The following is a 12,720-nucleotide window of genomic DNA, read 5'->3' as shown; positions in this document are numbered from 1 at the left end:
ACTTTTCTCCATGAAAACCAAAGAAGAAAGTATAATCAGACTTTGATTTTCCTTGGTCATGTCCAAAAACCAAAATAATTTCTATACCATGCCTCCTTGCCCTGTTTTGTTTCGGAGTTTTCCTTAGTGTTACAGTAGGGCTGATTGCAAAATCAGAAACTAATGGCTTGGTGTTTGGTTCTTAAAGAGGAATTTGGTGCCGAAAACGCAATGTGTGGATGTTTAATTAAGATGCACTGTTGAGCTTTCACAATGAGGACTGTACTATCTCATTGGCAAATGCGTTTGTCTCCATCTGGTGAAAGCATCTAGGTATACCCTCGAATATTTTTGTCTGGAAAAATAAAACCAAGATCGTTTAAGCAAACTATGGTAAGTTATATAGAGAGGCACATTATATGAAATGGCCTATGTAAACCACAATAGTACAAACATCTTAAGTTCTAAATGTATTTGATTTATGAGCATGTCTGTATTTTGGTTTTCATTATATAAATAATACTCCGGATATTTTGTGTTTTCATATTAATAGTAAAAATAAAACTAGGGTTTTTGGGTCTGCAAGAAATTAAAGTGGATGCCAGAAGCATACGTATGCACCTATGACCTCCAGTCGCAGCATCAAAATTCTACAAATGACAGCCCTGTGCAAGTACAAACTAGAATATAAAACAGTGTTACTGAAGACATTAGAAAACCTGTGGCACTTTGAAAGACTCTTAAAATTTTCTAAGAATATTCAATTTTCACGCATTGATTTCTGCTATTCCAGTATTCATGAAGGGATTCCATGTGAATAGAACTAGTGGATCGGGCATCCTCCCTGCTTTGAGGGGAGGGGAGTTAACCACGTGCCCTCAGCATTCCCCCAGCATCAGTGCACATGGGTACATCATTGGTGAAGTTTATGTGACACAGCTGCAACCACTGAGGTCCTTCTCTTGAGTCTTAATTATGGGGAAAATCAGTCAGTGGACGGGGTGGGAACTTAGGGAGGGATCCCAGACTCTACATAAATGTACCATAAAATTTAAAAAAAAAATTTGAAAAAAATCAGTTACTGAAATGACCCTTAGTGCAAACCTCATACATAGACAGAAGACACAAGTGGTTTTTGAACATGGGGAGACCGTTGAAGACTCTCGATGGTCTTCTTTCCAACACCACTCCCACTTGAGCACAGGTCTGTGGAGCTTTGTTAGGTAAAACACGTGGCCCTGATTTCTCCTTGAATTTGAGAAGCCTGTTTCTCTTCTATCAGTTCCTGTAGCGTGGGCTTATCACCGCAGGAGAGCCGCCTCTCTGCCTCCTGGCCAGCTGCCCATCTAGGCTGCCTGACCCACACCGGCTTTGCTAAGACCTTTCCTGGAAAGAATCCGCAGGTGACAGTCACATGCGGATGTTTTTGGATAGACACTGCTTTGTAAAACATGCAGAGGGCTGATTTGCCAGGATGGTGTGAACCTGCCAGTATTTTTGCTAACTGTTTCCAGAGCTCTGATTTTGATGCCAGTGACTACTACAATTTTTTTTTTTTGCTAGTGAAAATGCATTTAAGGGAAAGGTTAGAAGAAGTTGGATGTATTAATGGCAGCTTTATTGTATTTTTAGCACTACATTTTCTGAAAGATGCAAAAATAGCCTCATTCTCTCAAAACTTCCAGCTGTAACACATGGGCTTTATTGGTTTGTGCTTTGCAGAAGTGAAATTTGTGTGTGAGTCTCCAGCTATTGCTGACATTGTAATCCTGGTTGATGGTTCGTGGAGTATTGGAAGATTCAACTTCAGACTGGTTCGGCTTTTCTTGGAAAACCTGGTGACAGCATTCAATGTGGGCTCAGAGAAGACACGAGTCGGTACATCCTCTTACTAGCAGCGACAGTCAGCTGTGAATATAAAATAGCTGCAAAGCTTCTAAAGGCTTTTCCAAACTTTTATAAAGTGACTTTCAGAAGTATTAATCATTTATACTGATGCTCTCCAAAGCCCATGTATGAATTAAAAAAAATTATCCCCATTTGCCTTTGTTATGACACTGGCATCCAATTAATTATTGAATACACTTAATTTTCTGAAAAGCAAAATATTCTTTGTTGATAATAATAATGCAATGTTTAAAGTTATAGTTGGGTTAAGGATTTGTCACAGAGTACTTCTTTAAAAGAAGGAACAACTGGGTCCAGGAAAATCTTGAACTACAGAAATTGAAAATTGGAAATAGTTCTAGAGTTCAGGATTCTCTTTGCCAAATTAATACAAGCCAATTCAAAACACGAAAGAAGTTCTAAATCTTTGGCCAGTATTATGAAAAATAAATAATATGCTTTTATTATATAAAGTCTTTTAGTTTAGCTCTTAAATAACTGTTGAGGAAAAGAATTTCTGTGAAAATAAAACAATAGCAAACAAACCTAGGCTTTTTATCTGCAGACATCATTAAGACTTTATTTTGATGCCAAGTACCCAATTGGGTGCTCACTTCTAGAACAGTTTAGGACATGTAAACAGGGTTAAATCTCTTGGAAAATGCACATTACCTTCTAATTGAATTTTCACACGGTTTTTGAAGCCTTCCAACAGTGCATTCTGCTTATCCTCAGCTAGACACAATCTGACTTCGTTAACTGATGTCAGAAAATCTTTTTGTAAGAACATGGCTGGGCCATAAACAAATATTAGGGTCCCTTCATCATTCTTGTTTCTTGCCCGAGCCCATTAAGTCTTTGAGGAACTGCTCACTTGTGGTGGGATTTCTTACTGATCTTTTCCAGGTCTTGCACAGTACAGCGGAGACCCTCGGATAGAATGGCACTTGAACGCCTTCAGTACGAAAGATGAGGTGATTGAAGCAGTCCGAAACCTGCCCTACAAGGGAGGAAATACCCTCACAGGTATGTTTGCACAGTGTACATTTTTAGCAACATAAGCTTGTCCAACAATAGTTGTATATTTCTTTCTTTCCCATTTTTAAAGATTGAATATATTAATTGTGCCTTCAATTCTTAGGGAGCACTTCTTCTAACTTCAGCATTAAGAGTTCAACAGTGGGTATCTCATTTCTTCATGGTATGAATCTAACACCCTTGGAAAACATGGTTGGCCTAGACCATGCAGGAATCCACGGGGCCAGCAGCCTTAGTCACTGTCTAAAGTTGGTCGGTGCATTTATCTTCCTCTGTTTTCCTTTCCGGCCAATCTGCCATTGAAATGAAAACAAATTTTTGCCTTATTTCCATAGAAATATTTTCTTTGCCCTTTTTTGTAATTACTTATTACCATGAAAATATGGATCTTGTACTCACCATAATTTTTTTTATGAAACTAAGGAGATTTACATATAATTATCCATGGCATAGTCTTAAGGAGTCTGTACAGATTTTAAACCTCACACAAATTGTGTATTGACTTCTGTAGGTAACGATATAGATGCTCAACTCAAACAATATAGATGGTCTTACACACTTCTGGTGAACCACTGAGATCTTGAAAAATGCTTTGCTGTGTTGATGTGATCGATTAAATTTTTGCTAACACAGAGAAAAGGTCGTTAAATGTAAATGCATATCTTGTAACAGTATTGCAGCATTTCTTATATTTTGTGGTGAAAAGCATCACACTCAAAATGCAGGAATATAATTATAATTCTTCCACTATTAGGAGAGAGAGAGGTGGCGGGGGGAGAAGGGGAGAGAGAAGGAGAGAGATGAAAAGTTTTGGGGACAGTATCTCCTTGGGTGGGGAATTATTCTTCATTCCTAAGTAGAAAAATTTAGATTTTTGTGTATATATAATCTATTAACATCTGTTGGACATGAATCCAGTGTTCATTATGAATGTTAGTTTCAGTAATGATGCATTAATTAGTTGTATTCTGATGGATTTTTATCAAATACAAGGTCATTATAGAAATAAAGATTCTCATCTAATAAAAAGTCTTTTAGCTCAGTAAGTTACCCATCTTGCGGTTTCATTTTACAGTTAGAAGTTTTTTTTTTTTTTAATTAGAGATGGTTGGTTAATGTTTATTTTTTCTTGTTTTATCCTAGGACTTGCTTTGAACTACATTTTTGAAAATAGCTTCAAGCCACAAGCAGGATCAAGGACTGGAGTACCCAAAATTGGAATTTTAATCACAGATGGAAAATCCCAAGATGATATTATTCCACCATCCAGAAACCTTCGTGATTCCGGAGTAGAGCTGTTTGCTATAGGCACGTATTCTTTTTTTTTTTTTTTTTGACAATCTTTACATAGTTAATTACGGTAAAAAGGTTGAGGGGCTATAGGGAAGTGGGTAAGATTATTATGTCCATATTGTTTCCTTCTTGTATCTGAGGTAAAGGGGGATATTGAGGGAGAAGCCCCACCCCTCACTATGTTCCCTTCCCCCACTAAATTCCCCTATATTATTATTATGGCAAAGCTCTTCATAAACAGTCACATGTTCATCATTGCGGGCATGGACAATGGTAGAGAGTCCAGCCTCCCATTGTCAAGATACAGCTAATAGTTTCATTGGGAGTCCATCTTTGATCTGGAAGTAGAGATTAGGCATGTATTCTTTATGATCATACTTCAGTCACGTAGAGCCAGAGATAACACAGTTGCTAACAGTGTATCTCAGCGAATAGTTAGAACTGAGCATTCGCTTTGTCCCGACACTGCAGCCAGCATTGTGATCTGAGCCTAGCTTCGTCAGGTTAAAATTTAAAAGGAATGATGCTAACTGTGCGTTTACATGCATAACTGTTTATATGTTTAACTGCATTTACGTATATTACTGTGTGTCACATATATAACTGTTTACCATTTAAGTAATAATGGTGTTTTTTCCTTAGCCTCACTGTATAGCTATATATTTTCTGATCATACAGGAGTAAAGCAACTTAGTATTTTCAAGGAATTAGGGACGTGAAGGTGTTTCAAGAAATGATAAAATTCTAGATATGTATTTTATTTATTTGACCCCAACTCTGTAAGCTATCATTCTTTTTGTTCCTCTCTTCTATTTTATTTTTAATTTTATGGTATACTTCGATAGCCTCTGGGATTTTCCCTATACCCTCCCCATATTCCCTCCTCCCAACTTATTTAAACTATCATTCTTGTGGATAAAGATATATAAGTAGGTATGTAACACATATTAGAATAAATGCAAAATATTTACATCATGCAACTTTGCTCTTAGATACATTTTTATATTTTCTTAAGGAATAGGAAAACCTGCTTGGTAAGAGATAAACAGAATGTCAAGAAAAAATCTGATTCCCATAGAACACTACAACATGGTCCGTTTTCATTGTTATGTGTATTGCATTATTTTATTTGCTATCAGTCTTTAGTCCCTTACATGCATTTCTTTCTGTAATTTATCAATAATGGTGTGCAGTCCTGTGTTTGTAAACTGCCTATGAGACTTTTTATCCATCAGGAGAATACACTGTCCTTGTTGGAATCACATGCCACATGGGAGGCACATGCTGGTGCCCATAGAAAAAGTACAGATTCCGAGGTCCTGCTACTGTCATGTGAAATTGGAATATCCAAGGAGAAGGGCCCTGGGAATCTGGAATATCCAGTTCTGTACTTGAAAAAAATGTTCTTCAGGGTTGAGAGCTGCTGGTAAACCTATTGGAAGATCTTACTATGTGTTCTTCCATCTCTTTCTCTTTATTCTCGCAGCTTCTCTGAGCAGTTCATGCTCATCACGTGCCAGGTTTCCAATGAGTATTCAATTCCAGTTGTTGAATAGTTTAGAGAATTTATGAACTAATTATGAACTAAAAAATTCATGAACTAAAATTCTTAATATTAAATTTCAAAGTGTTTCTAATTCAGACCTGCGAGTGGCATACATTATTGCTAGTCAAATGTATTATGTTATATAGTTATTACTGAGGCATGTTTCATAGAATAGAAGACAAAGAAATGCAGGGTGGAAAATGATGTTCTGTTCACACTTTGGTAAATTATCACCTTGTTAATTGTGTGTGTGTGTGTGTGTTTGGGAGGTCCATATGGCATCTTACTGATGTGCAGGATCCTGCTCATAACAGATGGCCAGGGCCAAGTTTGCACATTTCTTCCCACATCTGTGTCCTTGACCTCACATTGGTAGTTTAAAATGTCAGAGTGGGTTATATATACTAAAAATAAATTGGCAAACACTACAAATCAAAGCTGAAAGCTGACTGATAAATATTTGCCATGTTTACCAGAAGACCCCTGGAACCTAAATATACAGTAAACTAAATGATTTTAACCATATGCTCATTTCACTGTTGAATCTGAACTCCTCTGGGAACCTCGGTCACATTGGCTTGACTTCAGCATTTCTTACCCTGTGGTTTAACAGCACAGCTTTCAGAGCTGCCAATGGGGGATTCCTCTGACCCACTCCTAGTTTCGCTACTCTGTATGTACTCTACAGGAGGCATTGTCCAACTATATGTTTATATACTGTGTGCCAAGCATTGTGTTGGGCGGAAGGATACAAAGATGAGTCAGGCAAAATCCTTACCAAATCCTTCAAAGTGGTGGTGTTTGTTTATTTCCATGCAGTTGCAACAGCTAAACCGTTCTATTTGGAAGGAAGAGAATATGAGTGATGGGAGAAGAGGGAATGAAAGAAAGATGGGGAGAGGGAGACAGGGAGAAATCGGGAGAGATGGAGAGAGCAAGGATTAGGGGAGGAAGGGAGGGAGGAAGGAAGAGAGATATTTAGATTGATTTGGGACTGTTTCCTAGAATACTCTGACATGAGTGAGAGCCATGAAGAAGCAGGGACATGAAGGTTTCTGCCACAGCATGCCCTCAGTGTTAACTTGCTTCAGATGTGTGTTTTAGATGCCAGTGTACAAGTCCTTCAGGCAAGAAGCAGTGGATTCTGTTATTTTTATTTTTTTATTCAAAAAGGAAATGTCTGTAGAAAGTTTAAGTGACTGGAGAGATTAACTTGTATGTTTCCCCGCTTTGCTCTGCTCTTTTTAATAATGAATGGATTTAAACAAAAGTTTAAGTGAATTCTTTGAGAAATGATTTGGCTTTTTCGCTGGAAATAACCTGAAAAATCGGCCACATTTACTATCTTATAACTTTCTAAAGCAAACATTTCAAAGACAACTAATGCTTTGTTACTCAGTAAGTTGAGGTTGGAAGTTAAATTAACTGGCTTTTAAGAAGTAATTCCTGTGGCCCCAGGCAATCTCTCTTCCTTCTATAGTACCTCCTTTTCATACCCTCAGATGATTGAAATGAAACAATTTTTGTTAAATCCTCCTTGTTTGCTCAGGCTTGGAAAAGGGAAATCTACTTTGCCTTTGGCCTCTCTTTTGTAATCTGATTTCATTGGTAAATATTGACATATTTTAATGTACAGTCTTGTAAGAGGCAACCGGATATAGGATAATCACAGCTACACACCGAGTAACTGACCATCCTTGAGCCAGTTTATTAACCTCTCTGCAAGTTTACTCCTCTGTAAAGTGGCAGAAACAACAGTGTCAAGCTCATAGTGTTGGCCACGAGGATTAAATGTATGTAAAATGTGTGTAAAATTCTTACTACAGTGCTTGGAGCCTGAGAAGCACACTAGCTTTTGGCACCCATGGTTGGCCGTTTGCTCTGCTTGTTGCTCTATTTCAGACACCCAGCACCATGCATGAGCTGTAGCGATGGAATTTCTTAGGTCCTGTGCAAGGACCAGCACCTCCTTGCATGCATTAGAATTGAGGTGCTTGTTTGACAAAAACTATATTTCAATATGTTAAAATTTTTTTCTAAACTTTCTTTGGATTAATGGTATAAGATGTGTGTGTGTGTGTGTGTGTGTGTGAGAGAGAGAGAGAGAGAGAGAGAGAGAGAGAGAATGTCTTGCTTCTCTCAATTTAAGTAAGTTCATCTGATTGAAACGCAAAGCTGAGTTGTTGATAGAATACTGATTATGATGGCTCCTGACATGTTCATTGAAGAACTTAGCTTTATCAAGTCATCCTATCAAGACGTACAGAGAAAAAGGAATGTTTAATTTTTACAGGTATGTTTATTTTTATTTGAATGGAAGATTTATGGAAAGAAAGATCCTCCATCCAGTGGCTCATTCCCCAAACACTTGCAAGGGCTGGAGCTGTGCCAGTCCGAAGCCAGGAGCTTCCTCTGGGTCTCCCACGTGGGTGCACAATCCCAAGGCTTTGGGCTGTCCTCAACTTCTTTCCTAGGCCACTGGCAGGGAGCTGGAAGGAAAGTGGAGCACCTGGAATTTGAATCTGCATCCAGATGGGATCCTGGCACATGCAAGGCGAGGATCCAGCCACTAGGCTACTGTGCCAGACCCAGTATTTAATCTTTTACAGATTTCTGAAGCCAACTTTAAAAAAATTGTTTATTTTTACTGCAAAGTCAGATATACAGAGAGGAGGAGAGACAGAGAGGAAGATCTTCTGTCCATTGATTCACTGCCCAAGTGGTCACAACTTGCTAGAACTGAGCCAATCTGAAGTCAGGAGCCGGGAACTCTTCTGGGTCTCCCACGCGGGTTCAGGATCCCAAGACGTTTGGCAGTCCTCAACCAGTTTGCTAGGCCACAAACAGGGAGCTGGGCTTCAGGGATTAGAACCAGCGCCCTTATGGGATTCCGGCATGTGCAAGGCAAGTATTTAGCTTCTAGGCTACCGCGCCAGGCCCTGAAGCCAACATTTAAAAAGCAATTGGTGTATTTGGCAATTGCTTAAGACTCTGCTTGAGACACGCCTGTTCTGTAACAGATGATTTGGGTTTGAGCCCCAGCTTTGGTTCTGATAGCTTCCTGCTTAATGCTCCAATGGCACAAGTGCTTGGACCCTTGCCACCCACATGGCAGACACGGATGCGCTCCTAGTTCTTGGAGTTGATCCTGCCCCAGCTGTCGTGGGTAGTTGGGGGGAATAAATCAGCAGAGGGAAGTTCTCTGGCTGCTTGTTGCTGTCTCTCTACGCTATAATCCAATAAAAATGTAAGCAATCTTGCTCCAAGCAATCTGATTTGAAACGCATCTCTTTCAATTAGCAGGTGTGTTTGACAAAATGCTAGACTGACATGTCTGTTGGTAGGAGAGAGAGGGCAACTGAAGCAGCCTCTGAGCTGGGAGGCCCGAGGGCCACTGATTCCGATGCAGGCCCACAGTGGCTTGGGCTTTGTTCCTGCTGCATATTCTTGATGTTTCCTTTTTGTTCTATTTTATATTTATTTGCTTAACTTGTTAAAAATCAGAACTGTTGTTACGTAATAGAAGACGTAACTGTAGTTTTCATTTCATTGATGTGTTTCATACATGCCTTTGTAAAATAAAATTTCATTGTTTATATTTGAACTCCGCATTGGAAATCTAGGCAGGCAGCAGAAGCTTGGGGTGCAGTGGAAACGGGGTGGGTTGGGTCGAGCCCCCTGCAGGTGCTCTTCCTGGTGAGGTCTGAATGTGACCATCCTGCTTGCGCTTTTCAACACCAGGGGTGAAAAACGCGGATGTGAACGAACTGCAAGAGATCGCCTCTGAACCAGACAGCACTCACGTGTACAACGTGGCGGAATTCGACCTGATGCACACCGTGGTGGAGAGTCTAACGAGGACGGTGTGCTCCAGGGTGGAAGAACAGGACCGAGAGATCAAAGGTGAACATGTGACAGGCAGCAGCCTGGTGGGTGTGGCCCCGTTGCGCACTAGGGATGTTCCTACTCCCATGCACCACGGCTTTCTAAAGGCTCCTTTTTCTCCTAAGATCTGAGTCATCCAAGTGGAAAAAGGAGTTCATTGGCAGACCTTTTGGGGTGAGATGTGGATTCTTGAAATGGTGTTACTTCAATTGAATTACATGTAGGCCATTACTCTTAAAATTTTAGTTGATTTTGTGATATATTTATATACAGTTGTAAGAAATAAGTTAGAGCCAGTATGCTCTTACTAGGCTTACTAGATGTTGCCCGTACAGTAATATCTTGCAAAACTGTGTCACAGTATTGTGACTCGGAACTTGCTGTAGCCAAGATATGAAACATTTCCATCCTACAAAAACCCCTCATCATTGCCTTTGGATAGTCATTCCTGCTGATATTCCTCCTTCACCTTCTCCCTAAACCCCGGAAATCACTAATCTGCTTTCCATCTTTTTGTTGTTGTTTAAAATATATTATGAGAATGGAATTATATCACTTTTAGTGATTGGCTTTATATGCGAGATAAATTTCCTGGAGATGCATTCGAAGTCTTGCATGTATCATGTTCCATGGTGTGGGTGTGACACAAGTTGTTTAACCACTCACTTATTGAAGTGCATTCCTGTTGTTTCAAATTTTGGGCCATTATGCATAAAGCTTCTGTGAGTTCTTATATGAACAAACGTTCTCATTACCCTGGAATAATGCCCAGGATTACAGTGGTTGGATCATATCTTCGTCGCGTGTTTAATTTGGTTTTCATTAAGAAACTGCCAAATTATTTCTCAGCAAAGTTATAACATTATGTATTCCTATTAATGATGTTGTGAATAATTCAGTTTCCATCTGTTGCCATCATTTGTTGGTATACAGGTGTTTTTGTTTTAGTCATTTTGATTGACATATGGTTAGATATCATTTTGAGGTTTTTAACTTTTTTAACATTGTGTCTTTAATTTTTCATTTCATATGTGATGAATTACATTGGTATTTTTTTCACATGCTTCTTTTATATTTGTATATCCTGTTGTGTGAAATGTCTGCTCATGTCTTTTCTTCAAATTTGTATTTTTTTTTATTGTCAAGTATTGGGCTTAATTGTGTGAGTTTAGTTCTGGTTTTCTATTTTGTTTTATCGGGCCTGTGTATCTGGTTTTCTTCAATATCATGCCATTTTGATTTATTGTAGCTTCATAGTAAATCTCAAAATTGGGTAGACTTGAGTTCTCTCATTTGATCGTTGCTTTTAGATTGATTTTGCTCTTCTAGTTCCCTTACTTTTTTGGTAAGTGTTAGAAAAAATCTTTATTTTCAGAAAATAAGAATTTGTTGGAATTCAGTAGGGATTGCATTACATAGAGTGTGAAATACAAAGTTGAAGAGAACTGATTTTTACCATGTTGATTTCCCCAGTCCATGAACACAGTGGATCTCTTTGCTGATTTAGATCCTTATTTGATTTTTCATCAGCATTTTAAGTTCTCATGATACAACTCTTATACAAGTTTTATGAATTCATACTTACCTAATTTTATTTTGAAATAGTTTCATTGTGTTGTATTTTAATTACAGTGCATATATGTTCATTGCTTGTGTACTGTGATTTTACCTAAACTCACTACTTAAACTAGTAATTTGAGATTTTGTTTGTAGAAAATCACATCATATGCAAATAGGATGGCTTGCTTCATTGCTGTTTAATCTCTGTGCCTTATATTCCTTGTTTTGCTTATCACATAGTATAGGATTTCTAGCACATACTGAATAAAACTGTATAGAATGAATATTGCTGCCTTACTCTCCATTGTGGGGGAAAACTTTGCTTTATGATGATTTTTTAAAAATTTTTATTTCTCATGATACAGTTCTTAGGCTCATGGATTTCCTCTCCTACCTTCACTATCCCCCCACTGATTTTCCCTATCTTACAGCAATACTTTAGTCCTTCGACAGTAACAAGTCCATCATTCTTCCCTGTAAGTGTTCCAATAACAAATATGAGTGCAGAAAATGACAGTCCGGCATCCTACTGTCAGGATACATTTAACAGTTTCATTGGGAATCCTTCTTTTATTCAGAAGTAGAGATGCATACTGCAATGTATCCTCACTTCTCGATATGGTGGTTTCTATTATGCAATTCCTCTACTTGACTGTATCTACTATCTACATGTATTTTTACCGCTATATGTGTGGATCTTGATTTTGCATAAAGGTTATATCATATCAGAGAGAACATATGATACTTGTTCTTTTGAGATCGGCTTATTTCATTAAGTATCACTGTCTCTACTTAGGATCATTTGGTTGTAAATGTAAATTTCATTCTTTTTAATGGCTGAGTAGTATATTCCATAGAGTAGATGTACCACAGTTCCTTTATCCGTTCCTCTTCTGACAGGTATGTGGTTGTTTCCATATCTTCGCTATTGTAGATTATGCTGCTGTAAATATAGCATTACAAATCATTTTCTTATATGCAGATTTTGTTTCCTTTGAACATATTTGCAGGAATGGGATAGCTGGATTATATGGTAGATCAATTTTCTTTTGCCTCAACACTCTCCACACTGATTTCTGTAGTGGCTGTACTAGCCTACACTCCCACCAACTAAAGGAGGTTACCTTTCTTCCCACATTAATGCAACAGGTGTTGTTAGTAGATTTCTGAGTAGGCCAATCTCACTGGAGTTAGATGGAACCTCAATGTGGTTTTTATTTGTATTGTACTAGTAGCTACAGAGCCTGATAATTTTTGAAGTATGTATGTATTTTTATTGCAAAGTCAGATATACAGAGAGGAAGAGAGACAGAGAGGACGATCTTCTGTCCAATGATTCACTCCCCAAGTGAACGCAACGGCCGGTGCTGTGCTGATCTGAAGCAAGGAGCCAGGAACTTTCTCCAGGTCCTCCCATGCAAATGCAGTGTCCCAAGGCATTGAGCCAGCCTCAACTGCTTTCCCAGGCCACAAGCAGGGAGCTGGATGGGAAGTGGAGCTGCTGGGATTAAAACCGGCACCCAGCACCCATA

General features: G+C 38.7%; 1 protein-coding gene across 1 annotated transcript in view; it reads left to right on the top strand.

The window, feature by feature from the left end:
* Positions 1-12,720, top strand: part of COL14A1 (collagen type XIV alpha 1 chain) — a 195,953-nt gene that overhangs the window by 54,046 nt on the left and 129,187 nt on the right. The window contains exons 6-9 of the mRNA XM_004580703.4: positions 1,702-1,857; positions 2,773-2,892; positions 4,048-4,212; positions 9,485-9,646. Of these exons, the coding sequence (XP_004580760.2) occupies positions 1,702-1,857; positions 2,773-2,892; positions 4,048-4,212; positions 9,485-9,646 (603 nt within the window). The remainder of the gene's footprint in view (positions 1-1,701; positions 1,858-2,772; positions 2,893-4,047; positions 4,213-9,484; positions 9,647-12,720) is intronic.

This window comes from Ochotona princeps, chromosome 9, assembly GCF_030435755.1.
Source record: "Ochotona princeps isolate mOchPri1 chromosome 9, mOchPri1.hap1, whole genome shotgun sequence".
Taxonomy (NCBI): domain Eukaryota; kingdom Metazoa; phylum Chordata; class Mammalia; order Lagomorpha; family Ochotonidae; genus Ochotona; species Ochotona princeps.
The sequence above is the reverse complement of the archived record's forward strand: the minus strand, read 5'-3'. Positions and strand labels throughout refer to the sequence as shown.